Below are 20,166 nucleotides of genomic sequence, written 5' to 3' on the forward strand. Positions count from 1 at the left end.
CTTCCTGACCAAGCCGCTTGGCACCAGACCTTGCAGTTTCCCTACTCCATGCCTCAGTGTCCTCATCTGTACCTGAAAGGAAATGATAGTACCCACCTTCCAGAGTTCTTGTGAAGATCAAAGGACTTAGTACATAATGAGCCACAAATATTAGCTGTGATTGCTCTACAGATAAGTGTTCTGTCTGAATCTTAACATTTTTTTCCTTATATTGTCTTTTTGTTCCTTCTTAGATAAGGATTCCCAAGAATCATTTGCCGAGAGACTGTTTATACGTGACCCTCTCTGCCCCTTCCCTCCCCCAGCGCTGTCAGTCCCACTGGAAGAGGAGCTTCCCTTCTCCGAGCCACTGCTGAGGTGGGTGCACAGCCGCTGCATTTTCTCCTGCTTAAGAACAGTCTCTACACTTGATAAATCCATCCGGTTGAGCAGTTCCCCCTGCCCCAACTCTTTCTCCTCTGTGTGCTGCTGTAGTAATCCGGAGGCCAAGCCCAAGGACTTTCTCAGACCCGCTACCCCCCCCAAATCCTGCATGCTAATGTTGTGAGAAATTGTACCCCCTCTAGACCTGAGCACATGGATCTGTCCTGTTTCCACCAACACTGCTCTCAGTTTCAAGAGTCTACTAAACCCCAGTTAGTTACACATGACGTTCGCTTGACGTTTGACAGTCCTCAAAATATAAATGATTTGTTCTGTAGAATGGAAGCATCTACTTCTAAGCCACTAATAACTGCACACTGGTATTGCAAATAGTACAGCTTTATAAAAAATATTTTGAACTACTAAAGATTACAAAAGACTTAAAGCAGAAGAAAACATTTATTTATAATTTCAAACAGTTTGAGAGTTGATCTTATTATCTTACTGTGAAAATGAAACAGACTGAGTATATAACCTGGCCCAGGGACCACAGCAGACCTTTCTAGCCACGTAGGACTATGGCCATAGACAACACCAGTTGTCTACAGCTTCTGGATCAGCAGGGCAGAAGCTCCGCCTCCTCCATTGCAAATGCTGGCGAGACCGTATTCTCCTTGCTTCAGGGCATGTACCAAATGAATGACGATCCTGGCTCCAGACATCCTAGGTTTAAGAAAGCATTTGTGCTCTTTAACACCTAACCAAACCAAGTTTCCATTCCAAATTAAGTTGAAAAGTCTGCTAGAGAATTTAACTCCTTTTCTTAAAACACTGTTCTTAGGCAACAAATGTGGCACATCTGTGTTCAGTGTTGGATGCTGTCAGAAATGGTGTTTGCCCTTCGAAGGGCAGATGGGAAGGAAACCGGTTTGACCAGGAGTACCAGGGGTCCGCGTGAAGCAGTTACAGCTTAGACAAAACCACGAAGGCCGTTACACAGCCATCAGCCTGGACGGGGAGAGTCGTCTGACGTCACCTACCCAATCGGATGCCCCAGAGAAACTGCTCCTCCATCGATGTTCACTTTCTGGGGATCGAGGTCCAGCGTTTTAATGTTTGCTAGCACAACCAGACTAAAGGCTTCGTTCACTTCCCACAGGGTAATATCCTCTTTTTTCAGTCCTGCATCTTTGAGAACCTAAAATTTTTTTTAATGATAGATTAACAGTCAAAACTTATTTTCATTGTTTCCGATCCTCTCTCCCCGTATTCCTCACTGATTTCTGCTCTCTCTCGGTGCTGGCCTCAGAAGTTCCCTCCCAGGGTGAGGCCCTCTCCTGAAAGGGAATATTTGCTGGAATCTCCTGAGATCCTTCAGCCCCTAAACTTCTTGAGCACCGTCTCTTCCTGTGACCCCTTAGCAACTTCCCTTAGAGACACTGACAGCTTCGAGTATGTAGGTTTTCTCTGTTTTTAGTTTTACTCTGAGACCAGCTCCCAGCACTTCGTTTCAGAATGGAGACCTCTCCTAGTAGTGAATTATTTGCTTTAAATTCTAGAACCAGAACCTTTAGTATTCCCTTTTTCTTTGCCACACCAACCTCCCACTTTGTGGTTACCGTACCAGGTGTGAGCACCCTACTTAAAATGTAATTACATAGTTCCCCTGAAGCTGTAGTCTGGGGGCTGCTCAAACTGTTTTCAGAAGTTGGAAGATTTGGGGGCCCCTTGATGGCTCAGTCGGCTAAGTGTCTGACTTCAGGTCAGGTCATGATTTCGGGGTCCTGGGATTAAACCCCTCATTGGGCTCCCCGCTCAGTTGGGGAATCTGCTTCTCCCTCTACCCCTCCCTCTGCTCCTGCTCTGTCTCTCAAATCTTTAAAAAAAGTAGGAAGATTTGAAACCAAGCTATCTCTAGGCTTCTGCAGATGAACAACATTTAAAACCTCAACCCTGCAGCTTTGCTCAAAGCCAAGCAGAAGCTGGCATGATGGAGTTCTCACCTTAAGTACAGCATACACAGGTGCAACTGGAAAATCAATAGGTTCGACAGCAGCATCAGCAAATGCTTCATTTAAAAAAGACAGATGTCAAATAGGTCATTAAAATCTTTTTTACAGGTGATAGCTGTCATTATATATAATATGCAAGACTGCAAGCTTCCTCACCCCAATAATGTATGTAAACGTATTTGTTCCTTTTCCAAGATTCCAGGCTTTATAAAATTAGATCCAGCATCTAGGCCACTGGGTTTTGTAAGTAGAGGGCTGGGGGAAATTTGCCTCCAGGGACACGGGCATTAGCCAGAGAGGGAGAGAAGCTAGGTACGACCACAGGGGGAATGCACTTCCTGCAGCTCTGGGGGGTTGAGGCTGAGGCGGCAGCTACACGTCCTCTAATGTGCAGAGAAGCCTCAGAAACGAAGAATTATTTGTTGCAAAATGTCAAAAGTGCTGAGGTTAAGAAACCAAGATCCCAACTAAAAATGAGAAGGGGTGCCTGAGTGGCTCAGGGAGTTAATAACGCATCTGCCTTGGTTTTGGCTCAGATCACAATCCCAAGGTTGCATGGCTTCTGTGCTCAGCAGGGAGTCAGCTTGTCCCTCTCCCCCTTCTCCTCCCCCTGCTCGCGATTTCTAATAAATAAAATTTTTAAAAAATAAAATGAAGTTGTAAGGCCTTTATAAAGTGATATTCAACTCATTAACAAGGTGGATTTTACAGCTAAAAATATGTTTAAGGAAACTGAGGGTATGACAGTTCATAAATGCCAAAATAGATTTCCTATTTCTAGACCCCTAATTTCATATTCTTTTTACTCTATCTGGTTCCTTTTCCCCTTCCTGCCAGGAACATGTACTTTCTATTCTCCCACTCATCAGACAGGATCGGAAAAGATCTTTAACGCTTACTCTTCTACAAAACGAGCTTTTATCACACAGTACCACCTCTAGATGGAAGTCGCCGACTTCAACACCGCGTATTACCAACAAGGAAGCTCCATTTCAGGAAGCTTCAAGAGGGTTAGGAAGAAACGAGTTTTGAACGTGTTTTACCTGCTACCCTGGCCAGCGGCTTCACGCTGAGCCTCCGGGCTGCGTCCATCGTCATCAGAACCACAGCAGCCGCACCGTCGTTGAGCGTGCTCGCATTGGCAGCTGTGATGGTGCCTGAAAGCAGCAGCGAGCGTGAGGTCACAACACACTTCCACCCCGCAGTCACCTGGTTCAACTGAATGCACCCCTGGCTTGCTAGATGCGTGGACAATGACCAGGACGCATGGAGATCGTTCCTGCTTTCAGGGAATCTACACTGAGCCAACTAACAACTCCTGTGCGAGTGCCTTTCTGTGTTAGTTCTGCACCGGTTTGTTCAGAGCCAGCTCAGGAACACCTGCACGGTGGCAGTAGGGATACGCTGGCTTACAAGTCTTCCACGATGAGGACCAGCTCAGTACTTTTTCTTCACAGAGTCTAACTTCGCTTATCCACACTAGAGCAGATACTGTGTCGAAACCAGGTACGTCTTTCTACAAGCACTTGAAGTTAAATATCACGAATACTAAAAATCACTGTACATTTTAAATTTTACAGTACGTAAATTATGTCAACTAAGCTTTTATAAAAATTGGAACCAAGACCCTATAGTAGATGGCACCTAAAAATATAAAAATATATTTTGCAATATAAATTTTACATGGTGTTTTAAAAAAGACTGATCCGTCCCTATAGTTGGTATTGAGAAATTCAAATCAGGAAAGACAAAAAAGGCAACTTTAGATTATCACCAATAAATCTGCTAATTTTAAAAGCAGAACAGACCACCTCAAGAATTTCAAAAGCATTAATTGAGAACACTGGAATCCCATTTATAGTAGCATTCAACACTTACTTACTGAGGACCTACTACAAGTCAGGCACTGGAAGTAAAACAGTGAACAACACTGCTGCCAACTTAATCCTCAAGAATCTTACAGGTATTTAACGTATGAACACCCTTCATTTCAGAATAAACTTTGGAAATGAATTACATATGAAAAACTGAATTCTATACTCATGCTACAGTCTCTTCCCTAGGATTTCTATATTGAAGGTATTAACTGTTAATTTTAAATACTTTTTGGATAAATTTGTTAATTTCACATGAGCCTGACATACTGAAAATCTTAAATAACATCTAGATGTTTTCTGGAATTACTTTTCTAAAATCCTTAGGCAGTTCCAAGACTAGAGATGGTTTATTAACCCCATTTTTTGCCATGTTTCATTTCTTCATACTAACCATTTTCTTTCTGGAAAACTGTCTTCAGCTTTGGAACTTTGCTAAAGTCGACACGTTTATATTCTTCATCTTCTTTCACCAGTACATCGGGTTTACCTACAACGCAAGTGCTTCATCACCAGTCAGGACGAGTCACTCAGTAAGACACAGCAGGTGTACCTCCCCATGCTGGGCCTGCACACCTTGCACCATCCCAAGTCAACCCTACTCGAGAATACACCACCTACCATCTTTGTTAATGAATTAAAAAGTTTATTAAGTAGTTTAACACAGTTTAAATCCTTGATTTGGCCACATCCCATTCTCTTCTGACCCCCTTTTTAGATCACAGATCCCATCCGCTCTCCTGACCGCTGGGCTGGACAAGCTCTAGTAATTCCACCATCCTGAGCCCCGTCATTTCTCAGTGGAAATGGAACCTAAACCAAGTGTTCACTTTGGGTTCTGCCGGAGTGGGTGAGGAGAGCCCCCTGCTCTGTGCCTGAGAGCCTTCAGATGGGACTCTAGAGACGGGATGAAAGCTTGCAGTGCTCGGCACCAGGTCCCGTCCCCAGAGCTCCCAGGGTTGCCGCTAGCTGCCGAGCAGCCTTCAGTTCTGGGAGGTGCCCCCACAGCCTTCTTCCTCACTTCAAAGGCTAATAAACTGTCAGTGATATAAAAAAAGGTTTCTAATAAATATATTTCTCAAATTGAAAACATTATTAGTGGAATTTGCAGTTGAGTTGGAAGCGGACATGAAATTGGGTTGACTTACACTGTCTCTAACCTGGCAGCATTTCCCTCTACTAACCATAAGCAGAAGTATTTGTGTCCTCAGTTGAATAAAGATAAAAATATACTAATTTAAAACAAGATTTTTCAGCAAACTGTGAAAAATCTATTTTGGAACATCATCCCTCTACCTTTTACTGTAATTGTGACAGGGATAACTTCATTTCCAAATTTTCCTGCTTCCCACGCTGCTCTACTCCTGGTGTACGAGTTAATCGCGTACGTATCCTGTTCCTCTCGTGCAATGTTCATCTTCTTCGCGGTATTCTCAGCACAGTTCCCCTGATAAAAGTTGGAGTTCTTAAAAAAATAATTCACTTTGCATAATTTATATCTATTAACTTGCATAACATAAAATAGCGGTTAGCCGTTAGTTTCTTAAAATATACCTCTTTCTGTACTAGGTCATTTTTCATTCATGTCTCACCTTTAGATACTTCAGTGAGCCCAGAAATTCCTATTTCAAAGGCAAATAAATAGTTACGGAATCCATTATCAGAAGTCAGAAACGTCCTATTCCAGTGTGGGGCAGTGTATTCAACAACGGAGTCAAACTGATGCAGGGAGTAAAGAAATATTTTCCTGAAATGCATGGCTAAAATAAACATATAGAGCCCATCCTTCAATTTCTAAAATATACATATTTTTAAAAATCAAGCAGTACTGTATACTAGATGGTATTTCTCCTTCAAAATCAAGAATTACCATATGGATTTTATTGTAGACATCAGTTAGCCCATCTTTCACAATCAAATCTTCAAGCTTGATGCCACCATACGGCGTTGCTCCTCTGTTCATGACGTAGGGAACGTTGGACATGCTCTCCATCCCGCCTGCCACCATCACATCCTGCTCAGCAACAAAAACAATGTCAACTCAAACGACCTACAACCCAGTACACCCACCACACAGCTACCACAAACAAGAGTCGACTTCGTTGGGCTGTTACACGGCAAAGTAGGAAGTAACCTCTTTGGCCCTGATGAAAAGAAATGGTCCAAAACGTGTCATGAAAATTAAGAATCAGGTATTTATAAGAATACCAGTATCCTTCATGTAAGACTGACCCTCTCGTGACATTCTTCTAACCCTTCATCGCACTCAACACTGCTAAAAATGTAATGTCTTCTAAAAGATGACAAGTAACCTGTTTGCAGAAATAATCCTACTTCTTTGAGATTCTCCTGATCGACTTTTCCCAGACGGCCGTGATAACTTCCTACGTGATCATCCGACACGCATCCTTGCTTCCACCCCAGCGGCGCCGACACACGCCCAGGTCACTCTGGCTACAATGAGAGACTCCTCGGCCCTTCCGCTGGAAGGCTTCTCGCCCTTTCCAGTCAGGTCATCCGCACCTGCTGCAGGTCTTCAACGACCTTGTGCTCACTCACACACCCCTGTGCACTCTGCCCCACCTGCCAACATGTGAAACACCTGTATTTCCTTTAAAACTAATCAAGACATGGCCACGTCGTGCTTTCCCTGACCACCTGTGCCCTCTTGGAAGAGTTGCCCTTCCTTCTTTTTTGTTCCCCAATGAGTGGGAAACGCATTTATGAGCACGACTGTACTGCACTTAGCTGCACTTGCGTGTCCCATCTTCACCAAACGCAGCTCCTTTCAAGGCCAGAAACCTTGTCACATTTATTAATATCAATTAACCTGTTAGTACAAACCAACAAAAAAAATTTGTATATAAAGGCTAATGTAAAACAAGTAGTTTAACATAAACATTAATGTAAGCATTAAAGCCAAGTGATTTTCTCACAGCCTTTAATCAGGAATAAAGACAAACACAAGTTCCAGACCAAAGAAACCTAAATATTTTCCAGTTCTGAAATCAAGAAATTCTCAATTAGTTCTCATGTAAGTTCTACTCAGTTATCCTAAAATACTGAATATTCCCTGGGGATGATGGCAGTAATAAGTGACAGAAAATAAGGTATCAATTATTCCTCAATACAAAATAAAAATGGCCACTTTCCAAAATATTTCAAAATATCGTGATAATTCAAAATATTTATTCCTAGTATTCCTGTAAGTCAAGTAATTGTATACACGCACAAATAATACCAGCTCAAAGTATGTCAGTGTAGTGCAAATAGCATTTGCTACAGAATCACAATGAATCCACTGAGACAACACTTCCCTCCACAAACAGTTTTCCAGCACGTAAAGCTCCACCGATTTCCACTCGCTCTTGTGACAGGGGCTTAGTAACACCCTGTGTTGCTGTTTCGCTCTGTACAGATGAGCTCTCAACATTTGCAAAGTAGGCAATCGGTACCACTTTTATGGAAAGCACTTGAAAATATCATCTGAAAATTTTCTGACTCAAATTCTCTTAGTAATCTTTCAAAGAGACCAATTTGTACACGATGTCCGGCGGCCTCCAGTGAATGTCATGTAGCAGCTGCTCAGCTCGTGGGGCAGAAGGAAGATTTCACGCTAGTCTGGCTCCAGACTTGGTGTTCCTACCACTACATTGTACTGCCTCCGAGTTGTTGCTCAAGGACTGAGAAGTATTTACAAAGATACAGCGGAGAGGCATATATGGCAGCATTATTTAAAATAGTGAAGAAGGGGAGACAACCTAGATGTCCATTTGATAAGGGCTCAGAGTATAGGCCATCGTTACTCATCATTACACTATCATGTGCTGATGTAGAAAGATCTCACAGACATTCAGTGGGGTACACAGTTTAAGCAACTTGCCCAATGTTTCTCTGTTTTCAGTGGCAGAATACACAAGAGTGGTGGAGAGAAAAAGACTTACTCGTTTTATACTTTTCTGTACCGTTTAAGTGTCTAGCATGTGCACACATGGGATTTATAATAGTGTCAGACACACAGCTAGATAGCACTCTATCCTTTTTTTCCTCTTTGATTTATAACTGGAAACAGGGAGAAGTCAACAGTACACGTAACTGGTTCTTGTGCGTGTAAGCAAGCGTTCACAAACACCTCACAACAGGCCCTCGTGTATCACACCCTGAGACCCTGAGAGGTTGGAAGACACGAGGTGGGGACAAAGACACCTGCTTTCTAATTGCAACCGCGTAACTGTCGGCCGTGTCTCAACCTCACTCTCAAGCGCGAAACGAAGGGCTTGGATCTGCCCAACTCTCGGTTCTGTGAAACCGGGTCTGCTCTCCTCATGCCACAGCATGCACGTGCCGAGCAGCCACCTCCTGCTTGCCCTCAGGTAAAGACGAGCGGAACCAGGCAAGGCAGCAGAAAGCGTGATTTAACAAATGAACGGGGCGACGCAGGAACTACCGATCTGTCATCAGTTCTGGGCTCTGTCAGTGACTGGATTCCCAGGCTCAGCACCTTCTTCCCATCTACGATGAAAACCCTTCTTATTCTGGCAAATAAATGTTTTGTGTGTTGAGTCCCCCAGAATCTCAGAAAAAGACCCAAGTAAAGGGCCACCTGAAAACCAAAACATCTTCGCTGAAAACTACTTTCTAACACAAGACATTCAAGCTACTGTCTGAGCTCCCCTCAGATGGAATAAGCCAGGCCAGACGCTCCCGAGCCTCAGAAACAACACGCTACTGGCACTGACGGGAAAGCATCTCACTTCTAGAGCCCAGTGTGCCTCGGCTTGTAGTGTCTTTTAACACTGCATATTATTTCAGTTATAAAATGGAAAAGAAGGTGCTTCTTACCTGATGTCCACACATAAGGTTCTGAGAGGCCATCATGATGGCTTTCATGCCTGAGGCACAAACTTTGTTCACAGTGGTGCACGGAGTAGAAACAGGTAAGCCTAAAACCAATACAAACAAGTCCTACTTCTGAAAAGCGAAGATACCCTTCAAACACAACTGTAGAATTTAAATTAACACAACAGGGCACGTGAACCTCGAATGTGCAACGACATCACTCCTGCATTATATTACACATTTAACATCGTGTTTAAGCTGAAATGGTCTCCACTTTGCTCTCGCAAACACAAAGTATAAAAGCAAACACGGATCCTAGTACCTGCGCCCAGGGCTGCTTGCCTTGCTGGGGCTTGGCCTTCACCCCCTTGCAGAACGTTTCCCATGTACGCTTCCTTCACTTCTTCTTTTGGAATCCCTTGTTTTACAAAAACAAAACAGGCATTTCCATGTTTTAGTCAATTTAAATATAACTAGTGGTTACCTAGTCAGGTTCATGATATTACCCAGCAGGAACTGTTTCTTCTTGTCAGCTCTGAGTTTCATCCCAAATGTAGTACAAGGATTTCTTTACGAGGAAATTTAGAAAGGCAGGCATTGAGTATTTCTAAGTTATGTATACAGTAAGTGCAAAGTATTTGCTCCATTGAATCACTGCCCCCCTCCACACAAAAAGCAAAGCAACCGGGGCACCTGGCTGGCTCAGTTGGTAGAGCACGTTCAAGCCACGCACAGAGCTTACTTTAAAAAATAAATAAATAAATAAATAACCCAGAAAAGCAAAGAAGTGACTGACCGGCCTTTTCGATGGCTCCCTGAATTGCAATGGACCCGAGCCTCATGGCCGGCAGGGAGGAAAGGCTGCCCAGAAAGGATCCAATGGGTGTTCTTGCTGCACTTACTATGACCACTTCCTAGCAAGACAGACAGTGGTAAAAATGATCACGCTTAAATATTTTATCCAAACCATCTTTCATTAAATAAACAAAATTGAGAGCTACACAGTAGTCCCCCAACGTTATCCATGGGGAATTCGTTCTAAGACGCGCTGTGGATGCTGGAAACCTCGGGCAGAACGGAGCACTAGGCTGTGTTCACTCCAGCCCGCGCACCGAGTCAGGCTCAGTGAGAGATGGGCAACAGTGACTCACCCAACAGAGCGCTACAGCGACGTACGTGAGTGTGGTCTCACAGAGTGTCGCACGGACTGTACTCACCCTTACGACCGGGATGCAAGATGATAAAGTGCCTCCATGACAAGATGAAGGGAGGCGAAGGACACGGGCACTGGGCTACTACTGACTTCCTGAGGATGGCAGGAGGAGGCTCATCTCCTTCCAGACAGAGGCAGACCACAGCCAAGTGGAACCGTGAATAAGGGGGGCCATTTTATTATCTAAAATACAGACTTTTTTTTTTTTTAATATTGTATTTATTTATTTGAGAGAACAGCACACGAGTGGGCGGAGGGACAGAGGAGAGGGAGAAGCAGACTCCCCGCTGAGCAGGGAGCCCGATGCGGGGCTCGATCCCAGGTCCCTGGGATCATGACCCGAGCCGAAGGCAGATGCCACCCAGGCTCCCCTAGACAAACTTTTTTATGAAAGACTATTTACTCAATAAAGATTAAAATATTCTAAATATCTGAATAGCAGTAAGACTGATGAGTTCACTGTGATGATGCCTTATGATTTAAGATCTAACAGAAAACCTAAGACAAACCAAGTCTAAAATACGCAGAGATCCTTCCCAGTTTGTGGACAACTGGGAAGGATCTCTGCGTATTTTAGACTTGGTTTGTCTTAGGCTGGAAACCAGAAGCTTAAATTTCACTTCTACTCCTCAGTAAAAAGAAGGGATCACTTTACCCATGTTCACTGCACAATCAAGAACCCTAACCAAAACGCTTCCTTCCTGAAGACAGTTCTGGGCTAGGAATCCAGACCCACATGCAACGCAGAGTCCTAACTTCCTAAATGATGAATTCGAACAGTAATACGAAATTGAAGAGAAAGCAGCTAAAAGCTCTCCTAAACACTGTCAAACTCTATTTTAACAATTCCCTCCTTATACTTCCCTTCCACATTCTCCTACTGAGCTGGGGGATAATAAGAGAACTGTTCCTCAGATTTTGACAGAAGGCTGTCACCAAGTCATCTGAGGGACCCAACAGACACAGAGGACCCATCAGAAAGCACCACGCGATCAGATGACCGTCCTCCCTGTGTAATCCCCAGCCTGGTTCAGTTCCTTTTTCTAGGATCTTCCATGTATCCCTCACAATACAGTGGGGGTCCCTGAGAGTAAGGAGGAACACCGCACAGTTTGAGAGAGAAGGCTGTTCTACGGGAGATGATGGGGAAGCAGGAGCAGTTGAGAGGGGAGGGCCCTAGACTGTGCTCTCTTCATCAGCACCTGGGATTTCAATCATTAGCTATTCCTAACCCCTGCAGCATCCCAAGAGGAGCCCACATACATGCAAATATAAGAATATGCATTTTTATTGACTATATTTCCCTTTAAATTCTGTAAATTTTAAAGCACAATTTAAATTTATACTTACATTCAAAGTGGGTTTTGATACGTAACTTCGCTCCACGTGTCTTATTTCCTGTAATATTAATATTTGTAAAGTTATAATGTAAAAAATTTTAACCTACATCATTTCATACTTCTCTGTGTGGGATTCCGGTGAGTTCTTTCTGCTTCCTTATATATATATTTTTATTATGAAATGTTAGTCACCATACTGTAATTTCGATTAGTTTTGATGTAGTGTTCCCCGATTCATTATTTGCATATAACACTCAGTGCTCATTGCAAGACATGCCCTCCTTAATACCCATCACTGGGCTAACCTGCTTTCTTAAATTTTTATTTCCATATTCTACAAAGCACATATCATTTATAATCAGAAAAAAATTACGACTTTATACTTTCCTGATTAGCTGTTCATTGCAAATGTTTTAACTTCTGACACCTTTTTAAGCTTTAAATCTATAAACCTTTAAGTATAAGCTTTAAATAAAATGTAGTTTTAAGTTAAATCTTCTCAATTTTCTTTTTTTTAATTGCTCTTAAGATTTTATTTATTTATGTGACAGAGAGCACAAGCAGGGGGAATAGCAGAAGGAGAGGGAGAAGCAGGCTCCCTGCCGAGCAGGGAGCCCGATATGCGGCTGGATCCCAGGACCCTGGAATCATGACCTGAGCCAAAACCATGAGTCGGACACTTGATCAACTGTGCCAGCAGGCGCCCTGAGGTCTGTGCTTTCACTCTCGGGAACTTCACACGTACACCGCTGTTGCACACCAGCACACGTCTGTGCTCAGCAGCCAAGACCTGAGTCAGCCTGCTTCATGCAAGGACTCCTCACCAGCAGCTATGCAGAAACGAGTACACCCTTCACATGTCACCTGATTTGGGGTGTTGCGTAGAGAACCTACTTACCATGAAGGATTCCAGCCTATTATCTGTGATCAAATTTGGAATTAAAAGTTCCCATTTGTATTCCTAAATATCTGGAAACTAATACACTTTTAATGGAAACCCAATATATCATACTCTGTGGGCTGTATCCAAAGCAGTGAAATTTTTTTTTAAGTCCCCATTTGTAGCAAACATGCCACTCACTGCCTCTCCAACTACACCCCTTTCTCAAAAGGGTGCAGAAGGGACAGTCCTAAATACCTCCAACTCCCATCCTCCTCCCACTGGCCAGAGCAGACAGGACCCGGAATGGGGTGGACTTTGATGAGAGACTGGGTCGGCTGGATGACCACAGGTACTTGAACGGGGAGGTCCCAGGAGCTGGAGCTAGTCGGCACCAGAGCCAACCGCTGCCTTGTCAAAGCAGAGGTGACAGCAAAGACAAAAACCATTAGCAAGCAGAGAAGCAAAGGAATGGAACAAAAACACTCAGGGGAAAGAAGGAAAAAGAGCACAACACACTACAAGAGACAAGAGAAGATTCCTTTCATCATTGGCTTCCCTGTTTTGGTTCCAGCAAGGGCAGAACACTTTATTTTCTTGCCTTGGACACCAAGCACTTGCCTCCTGTGTAGAATCAAAGATGCCCTTTCTCCTCAGCGAGTCCGGAATGGGATGTGGCTCCTCGCCACCTAAGCCACTTCTCCCGTGCAAGGCGGCTGGTGCAAACGGAAGCTTCCCGGCCTCTCCATTTGGTCCCAGAAGCCACCTCCAGTTGCCTTTCCACAGACGCCCCATCTTCAGGCCAATCCCCTCTACACTGGGATCATCCCACCGCACACACTGGCTCTGCTCCCTCCCACCCGAACAACACAGGCCAACTTCCCTGAACCCACTGAGCTGTCACCTCATTTCCTGGCTCCCCAGGACATGAGTTCTCCACCCAGGGACTTCAAGTTTGTTTCCCATCCTCACCTCCGCCTGGCTGTCCACGCGAGTGCACATGCTGAGCCAGGCCCCCCCACGGGCAGCGGCCCGAGCCGCCTGTTGCTGGGCGTCGGCACTCACAAGGCCTGAGGTTCCCTCCCACCCAGATGGGGGGTCCCCTCCTCCCCTGCCCGCCCTCTCTTCAGCCCTGACCGCTCCGCGGACCTCCAGACTCAGAGTCCCAGTGCCCAGTTCCAGCTTCCACCCAATGTCCGAATCACCACACCCGATTCCCACCCAGGACACCAGCTTCTTCCCAGCACGTCCCCCCTCAGAGTGTCGCACTACCATTTACCCGGTGCTCGAGCCAAAATCCGAGCACTCGCCCTTCGTCCTGCCCTGAAACCCAGGTAGTCTACCAACGGACACTGCCAACTCTGTGTCCTCCCCGGGCTTCACCTCCACCGCTGCCTCCGAGTCCCGTCGCCTCTCTCGCTAGTGTCACAGGCACTGACTCACCTCCTGCCACCCCGGACTCCCGCCGGCAGTCAGCCAGTTTTAAACACATCAATCAGATCTCATCGCTGCCCTGATTAATCCTTCCACGGCTTTCCATCACTCCGGGGATGACATCCAAGCCCCGTCTGTCATTCTACAATAACCCAGCTCCTCACTTCTGTCCAAGCTCACGTCACTCTTGCTCTGCGCCAGCCCACAGTTTGTCCTCAACCCGCCCCACCACCCAGACGCCACCAGTAACAGCCCATGCGCCACTCTCCATGCGGGCTCGTTTTCACCTTTCCACAGTGCTCCTCCCACACGACCCCACGGAAGTCAGCCTCCCCCGCCTTTCACATGTTTACTGTCCTTCACAGCACCTCTCACACGGGGCCAAACGCAGCCTCCACTTTATTCTGTCTGTCTGTCTCCCTCTCCCTGTCTGTCTCTCCCTGTCTCTCGTCGCCTCTGTCTTGTCTCTGTCTGACTCTGTCTCTGTCTGTCTCTCCACCTAGGTCAAGCTCAAGCTTCCTGGAAGCAGGGCCGTCTGTCGCTCAGGCTCCATCCCTGTCCTTTGGCACAGTGCTCGTGAAGTCTCCCAGGAGCGAACGACAATCCCGTGGCCGAGTCAGGACACCGAGCACGGTGTGTCATCAGTAGGCAGGGGATGAACACAACCAGCAGACTGTGATCTGCGTCCCGGGGCCACTCAGCCACACCGCCGGCCCGGAAACCTCCCCTGCCTGCCTCACCTTCCACGGCACCCTGGGAACATTCTCATTTTTTCCGGAACAGCAATTTCGTGCCCCTCGGTGGCCTGTCTCCACACTGTGAGTTCCAAGAAGAGACACATTATTTACTGTCTCCCCATGACAGCAATAGACACTAAACAAATATTTGACCCAACAAAATCTGATGCTCATCAGCAAGTATGAGAAACAACACTGCAGGCAGGTAAGTCCTTTCGGAAGCCGGTGAAATGGCTACTGAGCTAGGGGTGAGGGTCTACCCTACGTGGAGGGGTCAAAAAGGGCTCCTGGGGCAGCCCCTGGAGCCGAGAAATGAGTCTGAGAGCGCAGCCTTGGGGGGACCTAGGAAAGGAGCACTTGGCACAGGGAAGGAGGAGAACCAAGGCCTTGAACCATGAACACACCTGGCACACGCGAGGGAGAGGACGTGGAGGAGCGCGGCAGGGCCAGGCAAGAGCTCCGGGCCGCGGCGAGGGAGGGCACAAGAGGGCGCTACTACCACTCGTATTTTACAGGTAAGGAAACAAAGGCACAGTCAGGCACGCAACTTGCCCAGGTCACATAGCCGATAAGGGGAGAGCAGGTATTTCAAATCTAAGCAGTCTGACTCTATCTATAGATACGTGTATATGTATATATACTTAGATATGTACACTTATATGTATAATAGACACATTGTATATTATGAGTTTATTTAAAAAATAATAATAAAATTTAGGAAGCTGAGGCCAGTACTTTCCAAAGTACTGCGTCATCTTTCAGGAACTAATGATTTGCTTATGATGTATTTCACTGATCAAGTTTGTCAACAGAACACCAACGTTCCTTTATTCCATTGTAGAAACAGGTGGACCCACAGGAGACAGGTAGATTCGCAGGGAACACCTACATGCCAAAAATAACTACAAAAATGAGCCAAGTGAGTTAGAAATTGAGCCATAATCAAGGAAATATTTTGGGAAAACTGATTAAACCATTTTTGGAGCTTTTCAACTTCTTAGTATAGAGAGCTTAGCAGTTAGTATTTAAAATACCTTTGTTTATGCATATTATTGTCTGTATAAGGAAAGCAAAATTCCCTTATGTGAAAGTGTAATATCTCAAATCTGTATTTCTTTTATAAGTTTGTTTTTTTGTTTTTGGTTTTGGGTTTTTGTTTTTTTTTTTTTAGAGAGAGCACAGGGGATGGAGGGGAGCAGCAGAGAGAGTCCCAAGCAGGCTCCATATCTAGCAAGAAGCCAACATGGGGCTCCATCTCACAACTCATGAAATCATGACCTGAGCCAAAACCAAGAGTCAGATACTTAACTGACTGAGCCGCCCAGGCACCCCATCAAATCTGTATTTCTTAAGGTCTTTATACAGCTCTCTAAGTATTAAAGAGTGCTGCTAATTTCAATCAACAATTTTCATCTTAGGTTATTTCATTTATATAATTCCCTTGTTAAAACGTTACCTAACCCCTTTGTTATATTAAATTTTTACAGCAATGAGTGCTCTGTTATGGATTAAATTGTGCCTCCCAACCCTACCAAACAAAAAAAAAAGTTCTAACCCCCAGTACCTTAGGATATAACTTTATAAATGTGGTCTCTATAGAAGTAATCACGTCAAGATGAGGTCATCAGGATGGCCCTAATCCAGTACGACTGATGTCCTTATAAAAAGAAAATTTTAACACAGAGAAAGACAAGCACAGAAAATGAAGAGAAGACCGGGGCGGGGGGGGGGGGGGTTGCCATGTGCAGATGGAGGGTAGGAATGATAGATCTGCAAACCAACAACCCCCAAAGATCGGCAGCAAACTACCAAAAACAAGGATTAGACAAGGGGGGGATTTCCCTACAGGATTCAGAGGGAGCGGGGTCCTGCAACACCACGATTTCAGATTTCCTGGCCTCCGGAACTGTGAAACATTTCTGTTGTAAGCAGTCCAACTGGTGGTATTTTGTTACAACAGCCCAAGGAAGTAATACCCCCTCCCTGTTGAAAATCTCACCTCCCTGGGCTTTCAGATGACACTACATTCCCTGCTTTTCTTCCATGACACTATCCTCTCTTCATTCACCTTGGCAGGCTCCTGCTTGTCTGGCCCGTCCTACAACACCGTGTCTCCCAAAGGCACCATGCTAAGCCCTCCCTGCTTCTCCCTCTACACCTGCTCTCGGTGAGCTCATCAATGCCCATGGATGCCACTGTCATCTGCAGCTGGTGATTCCCAAATCTCCATTTCCTCCAGTTCTCTTAGCCATTAAACCGGCAACTCCAAACTCAAGTCCAAAATACAACTCATCACTTTCCTTCTACCGCCACATCTGTTCCTCTGAAAACCACTACTGTCCACCGAAATGGCAGGCCAAGGCCCCCAAATTATTCTCAACTCCTTCTCACTAAGCTCCTCTTAGTCCATCAGTTATTCAGGTCAACAGACTCTACCTCCAGTCTATGTCTGGAATCTATCCGTCTCTGCCTACGTTCACTACCACTTCAGATTGCTATCAACACGTGCTGGCTTACCACAAAACTCGACTGTTCTTTTGGCCTGTATAAGAAGAAAGTCCCAAGGACTGAGGCGCAAAAATCCACAGGGTTAGAGGGAATGGGGAGTAAAAACAGTAAGGGTATCCATCAGGATGCAACCAGGAAAATAAAAGCCATTCTGTTTGAAACATAATTTAACGCAGAGATTAAATATACAGGTGATAGAAAAGCTAAGAACAACAGGAGGCAGGCAGTAGAGATTAGCAACAGGAAGGCATTAGCACACATAGGCTGTTGGGATGAAGGGAAGCAGCAAGGTCACCAAAGCCAAGGGGTCAGGGTCACCCTGCAGAAGGAAGAACCACAGGAGCCACAGACATTGTCAGAAACACCATCTACGGGCAGACAGAAAAAAATTATCCTGGCTTCTCCCAGTCTCCTACCAGTGTCTGAACCCAGGTGACAACACTGTGATGTTTGCACCTGCAAGGTCAGCCCCACAGCCACACAGATGAGAGGAGGGAAAGGAATTGGGGCAAACAGGCTGAGGACTGGCACAATGCAAGAAATTTTTTTAAAGTCTGAGTATTAAAAAGAAACAATAATCTGGGGTCAAATCAGCAAAACAGGAGTTTCAAGGAGTATCAAATGCAGTATAAGATCAAGAAGATTTTAAAAAATACAAAAAAAAAAAAAGCACTGGCATTCTTCAAATGAGGGGCACAGAAGTCTAACACCAGAGGCTTAAAGAGTAAGGGGATGTATTTAAAAAACAAAGTGGTTACAGCTGGAAAGGCAACAAGCCCCAATAAATTAGTCCATCACTTTGCTGGTCATAAGGCTGACTTTCCATCTGAAGGCAAACCTCAAAGAGTCAGTGTAATGGGTGAAGGTCAAATTCCATTCAACAAACTGGGACTGAATAAGGAAAATCCTGTTACAACAGGTTTCCAACTAATTGCCAGAATTCAATAAAATGAGCACCACATGCTGTAAAACCCACAGCGCCATTCTCCTCACCAGCAACATGTGTTTGGTCGTAAGTTCTTGATTAAACTATAAATTAAGAGGTTCTGCATTCGTTTTTGGTTTTTTTAGAGGGCGTAGTTCACCTAATTCACCTGGTCAACATTGGTTGAAACCCAGGTTAACCTACTTGTATTTTTTCCTGACCTCCCAAATCATTCCATGAAATAACAAATATGCTGATCAAGAACTGATCCAGGTACGTTTCCTAGTTCCTCTCTGCCCCTAGGTTAGGGGGGAAAAAAAGAAAAAAGAACTCCTCCTTCCTGGAAACCCACTCCTCCTGACCTTCCTATTAGCTCAGTCACCCAGGATTACTCTGACTCTTCCTTTTCCCCTTGGCTCCTCACACCCGCTCCCTATTTGTCAGATTCTACATTTGCGCCTTCACAAATCTCTTGCCTAACTCTGCTGCTACCTCTTACCGCCTCTTGCCAGCGTGTAGCTCAGGTTACCTCACGCCAAAGTAATGGTTTCCCCACACACACACACCTCAATTCTCCCCGACCGCTGGCCATGACAAAACCCACATCACCACCGTCTCCACTGACTTGGGTCAGATTCAAACTCTTACAACATGGGCGGATTTCAGAGTGTCCAACCGGAACCAGCCTGGCAAAGTCACGGTTCACCAGCCACACCCCGAAGTTCTCTACTACTTCCCAGGTTTTGCCAGGCCGCAAATCTAAGACGCAGGCTCCGTTGCTTTGACAGTCTTGGAAAGACACTCTCCCTTTCACGGACGTGGCTCCCGCGTTCCCGACACACAACAAGCGGGAGCGAAGCACTCTGGACGCCCTCAGCGCGTAACACCAAGTACGATCTATGAGGAGCCACTGATTTTCCGCGGCAAGCGTGAAGCCGCATCAGAGCAGGGGTTATCTTCTCCCTTAGGACCTCACGCCTGCAGGCCCCATGCTGCCCTACTGCCTGAACACAAGCACGCTAAAGAAAATCCCGGAGAAGGCGTGCGGCCCAGGCGGCCCGTCAGGCAGGCCCAGGGCCCGGCCCTTCTGGCTGCCGAGGTCCGTGCCCCGTGCAATCCCCGCGCAAGGGAGCAGTAGGAGGCGGCGGAGACCCCGCGAACCACGGGTACGCACAGGTGCCAGGTAGCGGCGCGCCCGGCGCGCAGGTGGGCTGCCCCGGCGCGGATCCCTAGGCCTACACCCGGGGCTCCGCGCGCCGCGAGCGGGGGCCCTCCCAGGCAGGCGGGCCGGCACGCCGCGGCCCGGCCCCCAGTCCCCCTCACCTGCAGCAGCCTCTGGAGCAGGGGCCCGCGCCCGCCGGCGCTACAGCTTAGAAGGGCCGCCAACACAGCCATGACCACAGGGCGTCTCAACAGACCTCGCAGACGGAGACTACAGGAGCGCGCAGCCAAAGCCCGCGCCGCTGCCCCTCCAGCCGCGCTCCCGGCGCGCCGCGCCCCGCCCCGCCCCTCCAATAGTGGCCTCGGACGGCGACGGCGTGCGCGGCTATTGGCCGGCAGCGCAGAGCCGGGCGGCAGGGGGCGCAGCCTCGGGGCACAAACTCGGCCTGAGGCGCTGGCACAGAGAGGCCGCCAGTCCCTTTCTCCCATCCTCCCCCCCACAGTCCCGCTTCTGACCTTGCCGCTCGGGTGGTGCAGGTGTCACCCAAGCGTTTTCCGCTCACAGAACTGGCTTCTCCCACTCAGACTCACCCAGCTTATTCAAATGTTATTGACCAATCCAATTAGCTTTTTGTTTGCGTTTAAAGATTTTATTTGAGAGAGCGCGCACGGGGCGGGGCGGTCAGAGAGAAAGGGAGAAGCATTCTCCCAGCTGAGCAGGGAGCCCGGGGCGCGGGGCTCCATCCCAGGACGCCGAGATCATGACCTGAGTCCAAGGCAGACGCTTAGCGGTGGGAGCCACCCAGGCGCCCCACCAATTAGTTTTTAATTTATGATGAGATACTTTTGCAACTATATTTCAGTAAGAGGAGGAATAGAA

At 46.4% G+C, this 20,166-nt stretch overlaps 1 protein-coding gene across 1 annotated transcript; it reads right to left on the reverse strand.

Moving 5' to 3' along the window:
• Positions 1 to 803: 803 nt before the first annotated feature.
• ACAT1 (acetyl-CoA acetyltransferase 1) lies at positions 804 to 19,619 on the reverse strand. Its single transcript, XM_045797709.2, has 12 exons — positions 19,449 to 19,619; positions 11,652 to 11,699; positions 9,885 to 10,002; positions 9,411 to 9,506; positions 9,092 to 9,192; positions 6,120 to 6,263; positions 5,546 to 5,696; positions 4,644 to 4,739; positions 3,419 to 3,532; positions 2,367 to 2,431; positions 1,404 to 1,561; positions 804 to 1,086 (listed from the first exon to the last, which is right to left on the reverse strand). The coding sequence occupies exons 1-12, from the start codon at positions 19,518 to 19,520 to the stop codon at positions 966 to 968; spliced, it is 1,284 nt and encodes a 427-aa protein (XP_045653665.2). The 5' UTR covers positions 19,521 to 19,619; the 3' UTR covers positions 804 to 965.
• Between the last annotated feature and the right edge of the window lie 547 nt (positions 19,620 to 20,166).

Source organism: Ursus americanus, chromosome 16 (assembly GCF_024610735.1).
Source record: "Ursus americanus isolate L20-20 chromosome 16, mUrsAme1.1.p, whole genome shotgun sequence".
Lineage (NCBI taxonomy): Eukaryota > Metazoa > Chordata > Mammalia > Carnivora > Ursidae > Ursus > Ursus americanus.